The sequence below is a fragment of the Scylla paramamosain genome, chromosome 47, assembly GCF_035594125.1.
Source record: "Scylla paramamosain isolate STU-SP2022 chromosome 47, ASM3559412v1, whole genome shotgun sequence".
Lineage (NCBI taxonomy): Eukaryota > Metazoa > Arthropoda > Malacostraca > Decapoda > Portunidae > Scylla > Scylla paramamosain.
Window position 1 is genome coordinate 833360 of NC_087197.1, and position 19515 is coordinate 852874.

At 46.7% G+C, this 19515-nt stretch overlaps 2 protein-coding genes across 18 annotated transcripts in view; both read right to left on the minus strand.

Moving 5' to 3' along the window:
* The window catches only part of LOC135094841 (bromodomain adjacent to zinc finger domain protein 2B-like), a 33877-nt gene extending 15968 nt beyond the window's left edge, over positions 1 to 17909 (minus strand). For 2 of the 6 annotated variants that reach the window (XM_063995264.1, XM_063995261.1), the window contains exons 1-13: positions 17650 to 17909; positions 14658 to 15009; positions 14113 to 14303; positions 13928 to 13993; positions 11494 to 12387; positions 7889 to 8171; positions 7096 to 7274; positions 6684 to 6862; positions 6420 to 6542; positions 5834 to 5891; positions 5618 to 5683; positions 5319 to 5363; positions 2265 to 2318 (exon numbers count right to left, since the gene is read on the minus strand). In XM_063995264.1, coding sequence (XP_063851334.1) covers positions 2265 to 2318; positions 5319 to 5363; positions 5618 to 5683; positions 5834 to 5891; positions 6420 to 6542; positions 6684 to 6862; positions 7096 to 7274; positions 7889 to 8171; positions 11494 to 12387; positions 13928 to 13993; positions 14113 to 14303; positions 14658 to 14733 — 2214 coding nt within the window. In that variant the 5' untranslated portion in view covers positions 14734 to 15009; positions 17650 to 17909. The other 4 variants (XM_063995262.1, XM_063995263.1, XM_063995265.1 and 1 more) reach the window with 4 other exon arrangements.
* A 608-nt stretch (positions 17910 to 18517) lies between these two features.
* LOC135094847 (spidroin-1-like) overlaps positions 18518 to 19515 on the minus strand; it is a 77022-nt gene continuing 76024 nt past the window's right edge. For all 12 annotated transcript variants that reach the window (XM_063995289.1, XM_063995284.1, XM_063995283.1 and 9 more), the window contains one exon: positions 18518 to 18787. In XM_063995289.1, coding sequence (XP_063851359.1) covers positions 18657 to 18787 — 131 coding nt within the window. In that variant the 3' untranslated portion in view covers positions 18518 to 18656. The remainder of the gene's footprint in view (positions 18788 to 19515) is intronic.

Genomic DNA, 19515 nt, shown 5'->3' on the forward strand with positions numbered 1-19515 from the left:
AAGAATGAAGAAAAAAAATATTAGTGAGATAAAAAGTAGAGGGAAACTTGTGAAGAATGGAAGGAATGATGGAAGGAATAAGAGGAACACATACTTTAATATCAGGTGAAAAATTAATGAAATAAAATGTATGTAAAGATCATCAGCAAAAGTGTTACCATGAAATGTGTTGCTACTGTGTCACTGTAGGTGTGTCTGTGAGAGTGGATGTGTTGCTATCAAGGCCCTCATTGTCATCACTACCAACACTAACTAACCGCCTCTCGCTACCAACACTAACCATCCATCAATCGCTAACACTAAACAACTGTCACACCCTCCTTGACACATACAAACAGTGGGACATTAACTGGGGTGATAGATTCATAAGAACATAAGAAATAAGGGAAGCTGCAAGAAGCCATCAGGCCTACATGTGGCAGTCCCTGTATGAATCATTACCTATCTATTTCCACTTATCATCCCCATTCATAAACCCGTCTAATCTTTTCTTAAAGCACTAAATTGATTACTGAGTCCGTTCCATAATTCACAGCCACAAGAGGCACCCTACCTAGTGCTGAACCCCTGACATGGAGGTAGATTCAGTGCTTTAGATGCTGAGACCAAACAATCGTCAGGTCCCATGATAACACCTCCAATCACTAAACAAGGCCTGAGTTTGTAGTTTGGCTATCAGTAGTAGTTATTCCACTATCTGAGTATGTAGTATTTGAGAAAAAAACTACATCATTTTAGTAATTTCATCTACCTAATTACAAAAGCCAACACTACTACTATTTTCATGACTCCAATCACTTCTCTCTTCTCCTTTTGCTGTTTCCGCTGAGTGAGGGTTGGTACCATGTACAAGTCTCCTCCAGTTGTTTCTGTCCCCTTCCTCTGTGCCTCCTATAATGCATTTCTACCACAGTTTTATCCCTCAGTCACTCTCTGTCTTCCCTTCAATCTTCTTTCCTCAGTTGGTTTTCTTCATGCTCTTTTAATCCTGGTCTTCTCTAAGTACAGGTGCTTTTCATTACAGTGTCAACCAAATCAGTATGTTCTTAAAAAATTTGGTGTATTATTTGTGTTAAGAATAGTATATCTGTATGTCTTGTTCTTTTTATAGATATATTTTCTGTTCGTATTTGTTATTTTGAATACAGTATTGATTTTTTCTTTTTGCTTCAATCCGTAGAGATAAAATTAATACTTGCATTAAGAGTTTTTTTTTTTATATATATTTTCTGTCTGTATTTGTTCTTTTGTAAATAGATAACTATGTTCTTTTTGATCCTTTCTGTTCAAGCCACAAAAGTAATTTCAATACCTTCACCTAAAAATGCACTGCTTCAAAAATGCTAACTATTACTGCAATGCAAAAATGAACAAATACTAGTGATAAATAATTCAAAGTGGAGGCTGTGTGTGTGTGTGTGTGTGTGTGTGTGTGTGTGTGTGTGTGTGTGTGTGTGTGTGTGTGAGTGTGTGTGTGTGTGAGAGAGAGAGAGAGAGAGGGAGGTGGTGTTCATATGGTGTCCCAGTACCAAGAGAGAATGACAGAGGAAGGCTTAACATCAATGACATAATAAGAAAGAACAGAAGTGAGGGACAAGATTGAAAGAGAACAAGATGTATGCAGGGAAAGGGAAATGAAAGCCACGAGTGAGATGGAAAGCAGGAAAGAAAAAAAACTAAAATGTGGCTGAAGAGAAAAAGCGAGATGAAAAAAGGAGAGGAAGGAAGAGTAAGAATAAAGAAAAGAAAGCAGGGGAGAAAACAGAAGGAAAGAGAAAGTGAACAAGGACAATTGTGATGCAGAAAACAAAAGAAAAGAAGAATAAGAGAACATAAACAGTAAGTGAAGAAGGAAACTTAAACAAGACCAGAAGTGAAGCAGGGGAAAATGAAAAGAAGAATGTAAATAGGAAGACAAATGAAGCAGGAGAGAAGAAACTGATGAGAGAGAAGAGCAAACAGGAAAAGATAATATAAACAGAGATGCAAATGAAGTAGTAGAGAAGAAAATGATAAAAAGAAGAGAAGAGAGAGAGAAAGAGTAAGAAAAAATAACATAAAAAGTAGGGATGCAAATGAAGCAAAAGAGAAATGGATAAGAGGGAAGGAGGAAAAGAAAAAAAGCCAAGAACTGGAAAAATAACTTAAACAGAGATGCAAAATGAAGCGAGACTAGAGAAAATGATGAGAAGGAAGGGAGAAAGAGCAAAAAAACAACCAAATACTGTGGTGGGTGGACTGCCAGGGGTGGAGGAGGGACATACCAGCTCAAGAGTGTAGAGCATTTCACGCTGTTTGTTGAGCTCCTGTAGATACAACTGTGGAACAATAATGTCAGCGTGTCAGAGGGTTACGAAGGCACTCCACCAGCCAGCTGCCCTCCCCTCACTCCCGCCCAGCCTCCCCTGCCCTCTATGAACCAGGGGGCAGGGCAGGCACAGGAAGCAGGGGGCAGGCTGGCTAATGAGGAAACAGACTGTGGGGCATGCCAATCAAATGTTAAAATCTACTATGTGTGGTACATCAGTGGTGGTGTGCGGTGAATGGTGATGACTAGGTGGTGGTGACAGGTAGTGGAATGACACACAAGGACTAGGATAATGTGGGTGGTGGTGGTGGTGGTGGGTGACATACTGAAGGAAAATGTGACGACAAACATTAAATATGCATTAGTAAGAACCACAAACAGCGTGATGTGACAATTTCTGGGGAGCTCGGAAAGGTCTGTAGAGGAGGACAGGAACGGAGGAAAGGAGGGAATGGAAGGACTACAGGAGGGACACGTGGGGACTACAGGAGGGATGGAGGGAAGGAAAGGCACTCCTGTTAACACCTCCACCAACACTCCCAAGGGAATCCAGTCACTTCAATAAAAACTTGAGGTAGTGAAGTTAAAGGAAGAGCAGTAGAGGAATAAAGTACAAGAGTGTGGAGGAAGGTAGAGGACGGGAAGAAGGAAAGGGACAGAGAGAGGTGAAGGTAAAGAGGATGAAGGAAGGTTATGGAGGAGGTATGGAGGTGTGTTTCTCAGCTATCACACTAGGCAATTTTTTTTATACAAGAGGGGTGCTGGCCAAGGGTTACAAAAAGGCCCACTGAGATGCCAATCCCAAAAGAAAGTGTTATCCAAAATTGAAGGATAAGTATCTTGAAACCTAAGGGTAATATACAAATGATAACGGTGAACAGGTGAGTGGAAAGAGGTGTGGGTGAGATGTTAGAGGGTGACAGGAGCCGAGGGTGAGGTGAGGAATGTTCCAGATGGAGGGACACACGGTCACCACTCCTGCTTCGGTGTTATCAGTGCACACTGGTGAATGCACTACTTACACCTAGATTCCTCTACATAACAGCAAAGAACTGGTGCTTTGTTTGTCTACAGCTTTCTCTGTATTAGTATGGTTACTCTACTTTGTCTATATCTCTCTCACACACACAAACACACACACACACACACACACACACGTGCACGCATATCTCTCTCTGGTCTTCCTTCCACTAACTTCCTGTGTCTTGTACATAGGGAATATTTATATGGAAAATGTGTTGTTTTGTTTCCCCATTCACTGTGTGCAGGTAAGAGTGAGTGGTTGCTTCTTGCATGATCACAGATTGAAACTACAAAATGAAATCAATTAGTCAATGTTTTCGTTTTGTGTTAGCTAAGGAAATGAGCTTGACAAAAATTACTGTGGGCTGATTAATCCATTGAATAGAGAATATGTTTTGATATTTTGAGATGACTTGTGGTGGCGATGGTGGTAGTGGTGGTGGTGGTGGAATGTGACATGAACTACTGTGTTACAACCTTCACAAGTTACCAACTGAAGCATTATCTACTCAAGTGTTACTGATGATGAGTGTGACGATGGACAGCAGTAACACAACACAACCTACACACATCTTCACCTGCTGGATGCACTGCTGTTCCTTATTAGTGGATGAGAAGGTTCTGCCACACTGACAAACACCACCAGCAGAGCGCCCCTGAAGCAAGCTGTGTTATCTGAGAGCTGTGTGACTGCCTGGAGACTCATTACCTCTCTCCTGTGACTTTTCCTTATGCTTATTCAGTGCTCATGGTGTGATTCCTGTTCAGCAAGCCATCTAGTCACTCATATAGGTGTCACTGTGTCAGGGGCAGGCAGAAGGGTCACTAGCACTGCACACTCAAGCCCAGCCATACCAGCCTCCACGAACAAAATTTCCCTTCTACTCATCTTCTTTCCTCCTCCTTTTTCTTATTTCCATTTGTTTTTCCTTCCTTTTCTCTCTTTGTTTATTCTTTCCTCTCTTCCTCTCTCTTCAACCCTATGCTTTCTTCCCCTGCTCTCTCTCTCTCTCTCTCTCTCTCTCTCTCTCTCTCTCTCTCTCTCTCTCTCTCTCTCTCTCTCTCTCTCTTTTTCTCTCTCTCATAAAGATGCACACGCTCCTCTCTAAAAGCCAAACTCACAGCATCACCTTGTCAAAAAACTAAAGGAGGGGAGCAAAAAAAAAACACTCCACTCTCCTGTAATTAAAAATAAATGACTTTGCACAACACTTCACAGATTACATGAAAATATAAAGGCAAGAAATGAGTACTTCACAGTTCTACTCTCAAAAAATCAATGCCATTTTTAACTATAGGAGGGAAGCAAAAGAACCACTCCATTCTCCTTTGTAAAATGCACCACAGATTATGTGAAAATACAAAACACAAAAACAAACACTCAACTACATTAAAAAATCAATGCTACTTGGAAACAAAATCCCCACAAGTGTCTTTCAGTGTGATGACTCCAGCCCTCATCACAAACCTAAGCAATGCTGCATCCTGATGTGAGGAAGGGCTGGCCACACTTACCAGAGGGAGCTGCGAGGGATGCAAGGGAGGGCTGACACGGCAACAAGGGCTAATACAAGTGTAGGGTGTGTGAGGGACTGGGACGAGAGACAGCGGGAGAGGGAGACAAAGAGAGAGACATAGACGGCAGTCTCACGTTGCTATGCTATCGAGGGAAGGCAGGTGGTGTGGGCACTGGCGGCGCACACCCGAACAACACGTATATAATATTTCAACAAGGCACATTTTTCTGCAAAGTGATGGAGTGTTAACCCTTGTGTGTGTGGTGGAGGGGTGAGGGGTGGGGTGATGTGTCTGGCTCTGTGTTCCCTGGTGTTGGCATGGGGAGGGCAGGGGATGACCAGCTAAATATACTAGTTATTTCAAGACAGTACAAAAGCTACTTCACTGACTGGCTGAGTGAGCAGTCTTGTGTGACTGGTTAAGTGACATGACAGAAGGAAAGGAAGGTACGCAACACTGTCTGACTTACCTGCTCCTTCAATATCTTCTGCTTCTGCTTCTCCTGCTCTCTCTCCTGCAAGGGAAAGGAAGAACATGGGTTGTGAGTGCAAGTTGGAATGACATGATGCCTAGATGAGGAAGGAGTCAAGAGTACATAGTGAAAACATGTCATGTCTCCACACAGAACAAGGATCATGAGTGGAAACTAAAAAGAAGTGACATCTAAATAAGGAAAAGCAAGGGGTCATGAGTTGTAATTGAAAAGGATATGATGCCTCAGTGCTGTGAACAATCCAGGTCATTAACATCAAGTAAAGCAATACACACCTGTGCTTTCCTTAGCTGCTCATAAAGTCTTTGTCTGTTCTCCTCCTCCCTCTGCCTCCTCAACTCCTGCCCAGATGAGAGAAGCAAACAATAAATAAACAAGCAATGCAAGTGACACTGAGCCAAAAAGAAATTTATGCACAAATGAATAATGGTGATGATTGCCACAACATGAATAACAAACGCAACAGATAAACCAAGCGAATGTAAGCGCACCTCCTTCTCCCTTCTGAGTTCATCCTGTTTCCTTATTCGCTCCTGCTCCTTCTGCAGTCTGTGGAGGAAGAGATGCCACGTGAGAGATGAAGCAGAGTGATAAGGCAAGAGGAACACCATTTCTTGCCAGTACAAAGTTGAAGGAAGAGAATGTGGAAAAGAAGGAGAGAAGAGCTAATATCACAACTTCATTTTAAAGAGAAATAAGAAACTGAAATGAAATACTAATAGCCAGTATAGAACAGACATTGCAACATTAGGTCAATGTGCCAAGTGTGTGCCACAACCATCCACACCTCTCGACAAGAGCCATAAACCAACATTTTTTAAAAGATGGAACACTACAAACTTGACTCAAATCCCATATCCTGCAAATAACTTAACTCACTTCCACTGCATCAAGTGTCTCCCCTCAATCTACCTTTCAATCTGCTAAGAATGTATCCAACATAAAATTTTTAAGCAGACTGCCAGCAGATCAGAGTCAAAACTGAAGGAACACACAACATTGAAGAAGCAGATGCAGAAATGTACCATCGACTCAGCAAATACCAGAGGGGCACAAGGGTAGTGGTGGGTGTCTTACCTCAGCTGGTGTTGTTCCTCTAGCTGGCTCATGAGATCCTTCCTTGCCTTTTCTGCCTCCTCCTCAGCCTCCAGGCGTCGCAGGATTGCCTCCGCTTCGATCTCCAGGGCGTCTCTCCCATCCCTGCCAGGACAACGGGGAGGTGAGGACAGGAATGGATGGTGAGGAATATCAAAGACCAGGAAGCACAAGTTTAAAGAAAGACACATTGCTTTCATTATTTTCCCTCTTCACTTATCAATCCCAAGAAAGAACAGCACTTACTCGTGTTTCCGCTGTGGCTTGTACCCTTTCTGCTCCCGTATTTGTTTGATCTTGTCCCGGATGTCGTTCTCCGAGTGGCGGACCTGTGTGCCGGACTCAACATACTCGCCAATGGGGATCTTGCTGGAGAAGCTGAAGTTGTCCCGAGTAACCTCCGTGATGCCGTTCTTCTCCAGGTACTGTGGGATAAAAGGAGGCAGGTGGTGAGTGGTGGTGATAGTGATGTTCTAATGGTGATTTTCTTCTTCCCCTTCTTTCTTTATATATCTTTCTACTGTAATTCTCTCTTCCTTTCCTTAAAAGTTTCTCCTCCTCCTCCTCCTCCTACTACTACTACTACTAACACCACCAATATCACTACTACAACTACTTCTACTTCTATTACTACTGCTCCACTATCACCACTGCTTACCCTCATGATGTCAGGGTATTGTCGGAAAGGCTTGCCACAGGGGGCATAATAAACCACCTCGCCCCGGACCCCAGACTGGGTGATGGTCCGCATGGTGGTCTCCCGTCGCCACCCATACATCAGAGGCACCCGCAGCGACACCTCGTCTGTGATCATCTTCCTCTTCTTCACCGGGGGAGCTGTGGGATGATGAGGGGAATGAGTAGGTGTTTTGATAGATAGTGGATATTTTGATAGGTGGATGTTTTGATAGATAAGTGGATGCTTTGATAGATATTGGATGTTTTGATAAATAGGTGAATGTTTTGATAGATAGTGGATGTTTTGATAGACAGACAATGAGGGAGAGGGTAAGTGATAGGACAAATTGAGAGTCATTTGATGAAAAAGCCACATATACACTAATATGTAGGTAGACATTTTGACAGATAAGACTGATGAAGATGAGGGTGTGAGGGTGAATAACAGGATGATGACTGATTTGGCAAGAAAACTACACACACACACAAACACACACACACACATACACATACACTTCACTAGGTCACACAGTATCACCTCCAGCTGTCATTTAACATGCTGGGATTCACACCCTGCTCACAACACTAAGGGTTTCTCAGATGACCAAGCAGTTACTGTCTTCCCTGAGTCAATGACTGGGTCTCAGTCTTACCCACACATCAGGCTGTCATTAGCTCTGTCTATCAATGTATCATGTGACCTCTAAGACTGGTGAAGTACCCCAATGAATAAACACTTTTTCCCTCCCTGAAACACACACAAACACACTCACACTCGCTGTAGACGGAGGCTGAGTCAGGAGTGTCGCGCTTGAGCCACGGGGATGGCACGTGGTTCAGCGCATCGTCGTCCACGGAGGAGAGGGAGGTGGACTCTTCATCACTGTCAGAGTCTGAGAGTTCTGAATCTTCTGGCACACCTGTTGCCGCCGCTGCCTTGATGGTGGTGATGAGGCGGCCGTCCACGCTGCTGGAGGTGATCATGTGCCGCTTCTTGACGGGCTTGTCGCCGCCATTCTGGTGTGGGAACGCCTGGCTCACCTCCAAGATGTCCACCTGCGGGGCGCCGAGAGGTGGTCGTGGTGGTGCGTGTGTGGCGAGTGGTGTCTATGGCTGTAATCTTTGTGGGTGGTGTGTTTGCAGCGTGGATGTTTGTGTCTAGGAGTGTTCTCTTCCCTGTGTTTGTGTGGAGTGTTGTTGTTGGTGCTGGTGTTGCTGAGAGCCAACTGGATTTGTGTTGGGTGTGTCTCAGTGGTGTGTGTGTGCGTGTGTGACCTGGTGTCCAGGAGTGTTACCTTTATGGGTGGCACTGTTTGTGTGTTGGGTGTGTCTGTGCCTAGAACTAATTTTTATTGATAGTGTGTGCTTGTCTTCTACTATGGATGTGTTGTTGCTTGCATATTGTACTGCAGTGTGTGTGTGTGTGTGTGTGTACATTGGTTCATTCTCACCTACATATTTTGTATAATTTAGCAGTATTGGTGGAGGTGTGGATGGCTGTAGCAATCAATGGTGATGGGTGTGGTGGTGGAGTGGCAGGGTAGTGAAGGCCAGCCAACATTCACTCAGACCCAGATCATCTCTGCCCAATTGGTGACAGCAAGGCATGCAGTGAGTGTCCTGCCATGAGTTCTATTCCCTGCAGATAAATTTCCCAGTGGTGGAGCTGAATTTGAAACACTGATAGGCTGATCTAAGTGGAAGCCATGAGGAGGGGAGGCTGAGGATCAAAGCTCTGGCTGGACACTCAGGGAGACACAAGCCACCATGTCACCAGTCAGGCTGGGGTGATCTCTGAGGCCCGAGTGATGCTGGTCAGCCCCGCCTGCCTCACCACTACAGTAGCCATGGTGGTGGTGAGTGGGGGTGTGATGGTGTGTGTAGCAGTAATGGTGATGCCAGGCACTCACTCTACCATACTACTCATTGGCATTCTTACCATTATTTAACAGTCCAATATAGTACAGGAGAGAAAAGATGAAAAGAGGAGGAGGAGGAAGAAGGAGCATAAGAATGACTCTGCAATTCCTTAAACTGGCCTTGATCCTTTGCATTTTGGTTTTAATACTTTCTGATGGTGACCTTAAATACTTTTGAAGGTGCGTCACCATCTCAGAATAGCTGTCTCACCTTTTTACCTTGTATCTTTCTCTTTTCTTTAATCTTCTCACTTATTATTCCCATGAGCTGTTAATAGTCCCACTAGACCAGTCAGGGGAGACCAGGCAGGTTGTTCAGGCTGGCAGTCATTGAGAGTACATACAAATCTTTATCTTGTTTGTTTGACATTTGTGGTTTTCCTTGTCACAGCCACCACCTCCACTGCCCAGCTGTATCAGGCAGCTGTGGTCCATGCTTCCAATTTATTTTCAATATATTTTCAGTTCAGGAGTGAGTGGTTTCTCTTGTGATGTTTCTTTTATCATTTATTTTTCTTGAACCTACAGTGCCTTTATTCCCCAAAGGCTTGCATGGGTGTTACTCAGTGTGAGGCAGTCCCTGCAGTGCACTCACAGGGGACTCCAAACACTTCCTTCCTCAACCATCCTTGTTACCTTACTCTTGCAGTCCTCAAGTGGCTATTTGGGACATCTCCCAGGCCTCATGTGTCACACTCACAGTATTCCCACATTTCTGGTCCCCTGACCCCCTCACCGGGCTGGGCATGAAGGGGGCTGTGCTGGGTGAGCAGGCCAGCACAGCCCCCCTCACCTGGCCTCAGTGAGCACTCCTCTGGCTTGCCATCACCATCTCGACCCGGCAGCAACATGGCTCCTGTCAACGCCCTCAGTGTGAGACAATCTATAGACTCATCACGGTCTAGTGTGTGATCTTGAATACTGATGACTGTATTTGTTGATCCAGGGAGGTGTGACTTACCATTGTGTGTGTGTGTGTGTGTGTGTGTGTGTGTGTGTGTATGTGTGTGTGTATGTGCAGTGCAGAGTCATATTGCTGCCACTGTTGGGTATAAAGTGTACCACCAAGTTCCAGTACCTTGGAGCCAACACACTGTGCAAGCCTTGTCATTATGCATTGTAGTTTGGGTCATAAACATGCAAAAAAATTTATTCCTCAATCACAGGCCTTTTGTGTCTCAAGTCAATATTTAAGACGGTGCAGCTGACCACCAAGACGGCAATTTGGATCTGAATCAGTCTGAATGAATTTGAGGATTATTTGCTCAACATAATGCTTGTTTATAACCATTATCAAATTTATCCCAAAAAGTTTCATCAGTGTTCAATGGATGTATCGTTTCCCTGAGGCCTGGACCATTATATCAAGTGAAAATTTTGAGAAAACCTTTGTGGCTACTTGAAAGTGAGGCAAATCAAAAAAACTTATGAGTGGCAAAAACCCATGTTTAGCTACATGCACAGGATACAATTTCAGCATTTGCAGTAATGTGTTGAAGCAGATACATAATGACAGTGTGCGGCCCTCCAGGTGAGGGCCTCAGGACAGGTGCTACAGTCTATACACAACACGACATGATGACAGGGACACCAGATGGCCGAGGGGACGCTGGGCCCGCCCCCCAGGCCTCCCCAGCGCTCAACTAACCGTCCCAAACTGCGTATAAGAATAGTTGGAATGTGTCAATATCTATAACTTCAGGAACTTGCATTATGTACACTGATGGTTTACAGAGTGGTGCTCAGTGTTGTCAAGGCTGCCGCCGCCGCCGCACACTTCCCTGGAGCAGCGCGCCGGCCTGCGTCAGACTGCACGTCCCCTGTGGCGTCTGCCTTCATCGGTGAAACAGCTTCTTGCCAACCCATTCTCTAACACTACTGTTTTAGCTCTATTATTGCTACTGCTGAGGGCAGGGCTGCCTGCCTTCCTCAGCCTCACTAATATTCTTCTCTATCTATCTATCTCTCTTTCTCTCCTTGCTAACCCTGCAGCAGTGACTCATGAGGAAGAGATTGCCAGCTAACAGTAAGACTCTAAAATATACTTTTCTTTATCTCTTTCCTTCTCTGTCTCTATCTATAAACCTTAAAGTGAGTCTATCCCAACACTATCCACCGGTCCCTTCATGGAGCGTTCCGGCCGCCACCCTCACCCATCCACCGCGCGCACCTCACAGTGCTCGGGGCGCTGCAGGCCGGTAGCCACCCCTCAGAGAGCCATTTGGTGGCAGTAGTGACAGTAGTGGTGGTGTTGGTGGTGGCTGTGGTGGTGGTGGTGGCGACTGGAACCATCTCTTAACACAGGAGTAAGAGGGAGGAGGGATGGAGGGACTGCAGAGCAGGAGAGAGGAGGACAGGAGAGGATAGGGAGGATGAAGGGTACACAGGGTGGGGGGCAGGGAGGGTGATGAAGGGAAGGGACGGGTGGGGAGTGGGAGTTAGTGTGGTTGCAAGCTTACTGAATTGTCCATCTTGTCAAACTCCTGATCTGGGGTTGTCTCGGAGGTGGAGGTGGTGGGGTGGATGGTGACGCTGGGCTTGGAGGGGGTGGAGGTGATGGCTGCCTCAGGGGTGACGGAGGTGATGCTCACGGAGGAGGAGAGGGAGAGGGAGGGGGGGAGGGACACGGGGAGAGGGACGCTGGTAGGGGTGGCCTGGGAGGGGGGAGGGGAGGCCGTGACAGATGCTGGTGTGGAGGGTGGAGAGGCTGGCTGAGGTGGAGGAATAGTGGTGGAGGTGGTGGTGGTGGGAGTTGGGGTTGAGGAAGGGGGTGGGGAGGGTGGAGCTGTGACAGAGGAGGGTGTGGTGGTAGTGGTGGTGGTGGAGGAGGAGACAGTTGTGGTGGTGGTGGTGGCTGTGGTGGTGGTGGTGATGGGTTCACCGGCAGGCAGGGGGGAGGGCGGGGCAGAGGAGGAGGAGGAGAGGGAGGTCACTACAGTGGAGATTGATAGGGAGGGGACAGGAGGGGTGGGGATGGGAGTAGGAGGTGCAGGGGAGCCAACAGAGGAGGGGTAGGAGGAGGACGAGGCAGAGGAGAGGCCAAGAGGGAGGCCAGGGAGGAGGGTTGGGGGGAGGGACTGAGAGGCAGGTGAGGGGGAGGGAGACGAGTTAAATATCGGAGACGTAGTGATGGAGAGGCTGTCCCCGGGTCGCGAGGAGGCCATCCCGTGGAGAGGGGGGGAGGTAGTGGCGGATGTGACGACAATGGAGGTAGTGGGAGGCAGAGGTAGAGAGGAAGGCTTGATGCCCGCCGCCCGGCACTGTTCCAGCAGCGATGCCACCGTGTTCTTCTTGGGCTTGGAGGTGCCGCGGCCCAGGTGGCGGGAACGCTCCTGCACGTCTTCCATCTGCAACTGAAACTATCAGTGCTGGGGCCCTTAGTGTGTGTGTGTGTGTGTGTGTGTGTGAGTGTGTGTGTGTGTGTTTACCTAGTAGCAGCAAACACTTGTCAAGTCCATGCTGTCCTGTCTGTCCACAGCACACCACTATCACTTGTAGTCTATTCCTGATATCTACATTTCTGTGGAGGAAGCTGCGTGTCTGTGCTATGTTGCCTCTTTTGTGTGTGCTTTACAGTTCTGATTTCTCTGAACGTGTCTGTGTCCATCACTCTGTACATCTACCTAGCCTGCCATGTGCTGCCTCATTCCCTTCACTCCCTGCATCCCTCACCATACCACAAACTGTCTCCCTTCCATCATCATCTCCACTTTAAGAGGTCTGTCTCTGTCATTCTTAAGTAAACATTTCCAAAAATACAAGACTCAGCAATACCTCCAGTTACAATGATAATTTGCTTCATTGCTTCATTAAGCTTAATAAACTGTATAGCCATCACACACACACACACACACACACACACACACACACACACACACACACACACACACACACACACACACACACACACACACACACACATATAATGTAACATTCAGTAATTTCTCCCACTGTATGACATTAATGCATGTTTTCCTACTATCCAGTGCCCTTTGTCAAACACCATTTTTTCTTATTTTTAGTGACTCATTCAAGATTTACTCCAGTCCGTGTGGATTGCTCTAAAACCATGGAGTCCAAGCTGAGAGTGGACCCCTTCTAAGGCGTCTGGGTAGCCTGCCACCCATCATGGCCCTGAGACTGCCAGAACCAAGCAAAGCCACGGCGGCCAGTGAGAGTACAGCCCTGACTCCTTCCTCATCTCAGTTATCTCTGAGGTCACTGCCTTGGCATGGGAAGTCGTCATAGCAACTGGATTGAGCAAGAATGTGTGCCATGTTCAGGAAGGCTGAGTCCCACCTCACAGCAATTTATCATTTATTACTCTGCTCAGTGAGGAGCACCACCACCACAGCCTGCCCCTGCCCAGCCTGGTGACCTGCCCAACAATGACGCTGCCTGTCAATGCGTCGTTGCTTTGGCACACTCTGAAGGGTTTATGAGATGCAGAGGAGTTGAGTAAAGAGATTCAAGTAATGTGTGAGGCTAATGAGGCTACACCTGCCTTGCCTCATGCTGACAGGTTTGAAGTTCATCCCCAGCCCTCCCATGCCACAGGCTCATCTCTTTGCTACAGCATGCACAGAATGTAGCGGAGTCTTGGGCTGAGGCCTGGCTATGTTCATGAGTTGTTCAAGAATGGAAAAGTTGGAAGTCCAGACCTAAAACTGGTTTTTCCATCAATTTAATTATTTCTAATTTGGAAAATTCCTAAGGCAGAGAGTGGTTTGCCTCTAATAGGCACCAAGTAGGAGGAATTACTGCATGCGTCTATGCATCAACTTTGTGCAACAAATATAGTCAGTCCTGCAGCACACATGGTTTTCCTTGAGCTAAGTGTTACTACTGCTACTACACAACACAAGGAGGGCAGCACTTCACCCCACTACTTACCCTTTTCTTCTTTTCGTCACGCTTGCCATCAGCACCCAGCAACTGCCTCTGAAGGGCTTCCTGCATCTGTCAAGGGAGGGACAAGTGTTGCAGCTAAGATATTTCTTGAAATTATGAAAAATCCAAGTTTGTTTTTCTGAAGCCTTACATTCCTTCTCACCAAACACACACACGCACGCACTCACCGATGCCAGTACATTGCGTGATTCCCCAGGCTGAGCCCCATACAGACTTTGCAGCACCTCCAGGCTTGGCGTCAGCATGGAGCCCAGGCCACCACCCAGCCCAGGGGGGAAGTCCAAGGGGCTCACACCTCGTCCCAGACCAAGGGAACCCAACTGGGAGTCCTTGTGGTCTCGCTTCTCTCCGATCTTCACTGTGGGGGCAAAGGAAACACGGTGAGTGTGACTGCATGAGGCTTCCCCTGTACCTCTGTCTATCTCTTGCTGAGAGAACACAGCTGCTACAGGACAGTTTTCATTTATTTTTGTTCTTACACATTCTAATCCTATAACTCTTCTCTCACAACTTTCACATAATGCAACTCTCCATCCTCCCATTTCACTGAGGGTCATCCTCTACCTGTCATATCCACCATTCTTATAATTCCCTCAATCATCCAACTTTTTGATATTCCTTCTATGGGTTCCTGCACCTCCCTGCAATACATTCACCCTCCCCAAGGAAAACACACACACACACACACACACACACACACAGACACACTCACCGGCCTTGATGCCTTCAGTCTTCATGGAGAGGTTGAGTGGGGCGTCGTCAGAGGAGCCTGGTGGTCCTGCCGGCATAGGGGGTGCAGGGCCACACGGCTCGATGGACACGCTGGCACTCTCCTCTCTCCAGGCGGCCCCCCCCGGCACTCCGTTGGAGAGGCGCGCAGCGGCAGCCACAGTAGAGATGGACACCTTGGGCTCTGACTTGTCCCTGTGGGGTGGCACGCTGCCGTGCGCCGCGCTGCTGCCGCTCTTCACCGAGGGCGAGATGGGAATGATCTCCAGCTCCTTGTTGCGGATGGCCTTGGAGATGGACACACTGCCGTTACCCGCCAGTTTCTCGGCCACCCGCTGCACACGGGGTGCACCAGGGGAGTGTGCGCAATGGTGTGTGTACATTCCGGCGTGCACACAACAGTGCAGGCAGACAGGAAGGCAGGAAGGTGACAGGTGTGGAGAGAGAGAGAGTAAAAAAACAAACTGATACATAAAACTCAAATACACACAATAACAGCATGCCATTCCATACTTCAGTTCAGACTCTGTGAAACTCTTCCAACGAGACAAGTGTTGGACGCTACCTACGTACGAGGCAGACTCTCAAAAAGGAGTGAATACCATGCAAAAAATACATTCCTAGACAGAGACTACGAATGGTGGTCAATCCTCAAAAATACCTTGAAACAAAGAAGGGAGTGAGTGAGTGAGTGAGTGAATAAATAGAACAAGTAGATAAGTACACAAGTAGATAAGAATGGGTGTAGAGTTCCAAGGCATCCACCCAATGTCCAGCAGCCTTCCCTGCGGCCACAGCGCTGGCGGCTGACTTACCATTCGCTGTGAGATACAACACTGAGGGCAGACTGATCCACTTAACACAACAATGGCTAACACACACATGGTGACACTGAGTGAGGTCATCAGACACAAGGGTCAGTGTGGGGCAGCTTAACAATGAGACCTGTGCCTTGTGGGCCTGAGGCATAGTGTGACAAGGGCTGAGGGCTGAAGGGAGCTTTCTTGGGCACCACCTTGCACGTGCAGAAAAGGTCACGTTGAATTAGGAGTGTAATAAAAGAGAGGATTCAAAACACACGTGCAGTAGAGTTGATAATAATGACGAGTAGTAAAGAGCTCAACACAAATGCAATAAAAGTTAATAGGTAATGGTAAGTAGATCCACTGATGCCATTGCAAAAAGATATGACAAGAGGAAGGAGCATCTGCAAAACATCAACTTGAGTAGTGTAGGAGGAAGGATGCAGGCTGCAGGATGCCGGGTGGAGGCGGTGGTCACATGAGAGTCGTGTTAGTGGAAAGAGTGTCAGCAAGCACTAGTGGATGAGTGAGTGAAGTGCTGTCTGCCTGTCTGTGTGTTCGCCATCACTACATGCCCTCAACTCATCATCCTTCTTCTCCTTTCTCTCTACCTATTTCTATGGCCAGCCTGTCCCCCCACCTCCCTCATAGACACCTCTACTCTATGTACAGTGCCACTCACACCTCACCCCTACACACACACACACAGGTACTGACTCAGCGATATAGTCCTCGTACAAATAATATCATGTGTTTGAATCATATGTAGCCTTTGCTTATAACACACACACACACACACACATTACCCCACCACCTAACACCCACATATGGAAAGCAAGGCAAGGGTGGAGTAGGGCAGGGCTGGCTGACAGAAAGTTACAACTCCCAACCTTTTAAATCAGAGAGGCAATGGGGATGGTGTGGTGATGGGGGAGGTGGCAGGTGCTGCCTGGCAAGTGGTGAAGTGAGGAAAGTGACTGACTGGGTGGTAGATGTGGCTGAAATCTGGCTGGGTGAAATGAAAGAGAAAGGACAGGAAAAAAGAGAGACGATTGAAAGGTAAATTGAAAAGTGCTTTTGTGTGTGTGTGTGTGTGTGTGTGTGTGTGTGTGTGTGTGTGTGTGTGTGTGTGTGTGTGTGTGTGTGTGTGTGTGTGTGTGTGTGTGTGTGTGTGTGTGTGTGTGTGTGCAATGAGGTGAATACTGTGTCCTCATGACAACATTCCATTTTGAGTGTAAATAAGTTTTAAGAGATGCAATTTTTCAGGCAGAGAGAGAGAGAGAGAGAGAGAGAGAGAGAGAGAGAGAGAGAGAGAGAGAGAGAGAGAGAGAGAGAGAGAGAGAGAGAGAGAGAGAGAGAGAGAGAGAGAGAGAGAGAGAGAGAGAGAGAGAATTAAAGACACTACATTTCTGGAGAGTTGGTTGCATCTACATAAAACAGGAAGGGAAATGAGAATATACAAATATACTACAGTGTGTTTGTTTGTGATGGATATCAATAAATAATACACCCTAACACAGTACTCTTATACATAATTGTAGCACCATTAATCTATCAATGAATACCTTACTTCACACAATACAATGATTCACCCATCTTACCCTAATGTTGCTGCCTAACCTTACCTGATGCAATTCTTCATTCATCCTGCCCTAGTATAACCTAACCTAACAGTCCTTCAATCATCCTACCTTAATGTTACCTGGCACAATATTACACCCATCCTAAGTCCTTCAATCATCCTATCTTAATGTTACCAGACAATATTTCACCCTTCCTAACCTAACACAGTCCTTCAATCATCATATCTTAATGTTATCTAATGTAACAGAATCCTTCATTTGAGAATTTCAATTAAGAAATACTGGGGGTCTTAAAATAAACATGTAAATTTCAAAACCAGTCTATGTGTAAGAAATTCAGACTGACAGACTGACTAACTGATTAGCAAATAAACTGATATGCTTACAAACCCACTGACTGACTGAATAATTGACTGACAAACTGACGGCCTTATAAACCAACTGACAAACTGACTGCCTTATAAACCAACTGACTACTGCTTGCCTGGGCCTGAAAAGCTGCCAAAATCTTCCCCAAACTTACAATCAAGTGACCAGTGGGAAAAGTCACACCTTTATATCAAACTTTCCTTCTCTCCCTCCATCTTACCTCAGCTTGGGAGGAACTGTTGGCACCAGCTGACGAAGAGGAGGAGGAGGCAGCGGAGGGGATGGAGGAAGCTGTGAGGGAGGAGGAGGAGGAGGAGTGGACCTTGGGGTGTGCGGAGGAGGTGGAGGAGGAGGGGTGCTTGTCGGCAATGAGGCTCGCTATCCCATAGGAGAGGCTGGCTGACGATCCCACATTATCTGAGTGATGGGAGGATGTGTTGTCGAGACCACCCGGGGTAGCTGTGGGTTACAAGAAAGAAATGGTCAAGGAAGAGCCCATGAGGGAAAAGGAGGTAAAGAAGGGTTAAAAGAGTAGATTAAAAAAAAAACAACTGTGAGGGAGAGAAGCAGCTAAGAAGTCATGAAGGAAAAGTCAGTAAGAAATGCCTAAAAGGGAAGTAGAAGTTATAGAGAGAGCTATGAGAACAAGCAAGGGACTGGGGGCCTGAATAAAGGTACCAAAGAAAGGAGGGGAATGAAATGGAGAAGAGAGATGCAAGGATAAGTGAGATTGTAAGGAATGCACAGGATACAGAAAAGTGAGATGGAAAGGTGAGAGAAAACCTGTTAAATAGGGTTAAAAAGACAGTAAAAGAAGCAGAGCATGTGACAGTGAAAAAAATACTTAAAAGGAAATGAGAAGGGAAGAAAACAGAAGATGGCTGACCAAGATGGAAATACAAGAAGACAGAGGCAAGGGGAAGGAAGGACAGGGAGGGGAGGACTGGGGCACAACTGACCTGTATCGATGTGAGATGGATGAGGTGGAAGCCGAGCCGTACGGGTATGGGGGAGGCCTGCCTGAGAGACTGGAAGACGAAGATGAGGAGAGGAGTGGGTGGTGCGAGGAGGAGAACGAAGAGGAGGAGGAGGCAGGAGTGGAAGAGGAGGTGGTGGAGGAAGCTGCCAGGCGACTGATCTCCAACCCAGGGCGCGAGGAGCTGCTGAGGTGGTCCTGGCTGCGGGCGGAGTAGGTGGTGGTGGTGGTGGAGGCGCCCCCGCGGTAGCTCAGGGTGCTGGTGATGCCCTTGGAGCCACTGCTGGGGCCACTGCCGTTCTTGCTGCTGTGGGACACTTTGGAGGAGGTGCTGGCAGTGCTGGCTTTGCTGGTGGAGAGTGCGGGCGGCCCATGGCAGCGGCTGCAATGGTGAGGGTTGGTTAGTGTGGTTCAGAAATGTGGTTAGGTTAGTGTTTGGTAGTAGTAGTAAGTAGTAGTGGTGGTGGTGGTCGTGGTGGTGATGAGAACATTTATTAAATATCAGAGTAGAAAAACAAAGTAATTGTATAAGACAACCAAGAGAGAGAGAGAGAGAGAGAGAGAGAGAGAGAGAGAGAGAGAGAGAGAGAGAGAGAGAGAGAGAGAGAGAGAGAGAGAGAGAGAGAGAGAGAGAGAGAGAGAGAGAGAGAGAGAGAGAGAGAGAGAGAGAGAGAGAGAGAGAGAGAAATTTTCATTACCTTTCTTTTCTCTCTTCTTTTCTGTCATACCCTAATGATGTAATTTTTTTCAATGTCCTTTTCCCAGAGAGAGAGAGAGAGAGAGAGAGAGAGAGAGAGAGAGAGAGAGAGAGAGAGAGAGAGAGAGAGAGAGAGAGAGAGAGAGAGAGAGAGAGAAAACAAAGGGTCAGCCAGGGCAGCCAGCACACAAAGAACACACACTTTAAAAGGAAGGTGATCATTAGAGGGGAAAAAAAAAGACAATTAATTTATAAAAGTTGACAAAAAGAGAAAAAAAAATCTCTTAATTAATGAATTTGACCCACAAAGACTGAGAGAAATAAAAAACTACAAAGGAGAAGAGAATACAATGAATAATGGAAATAAAAGAACACAAAAGCATCACAACAAACATAAAGGACATAAGCCAAAG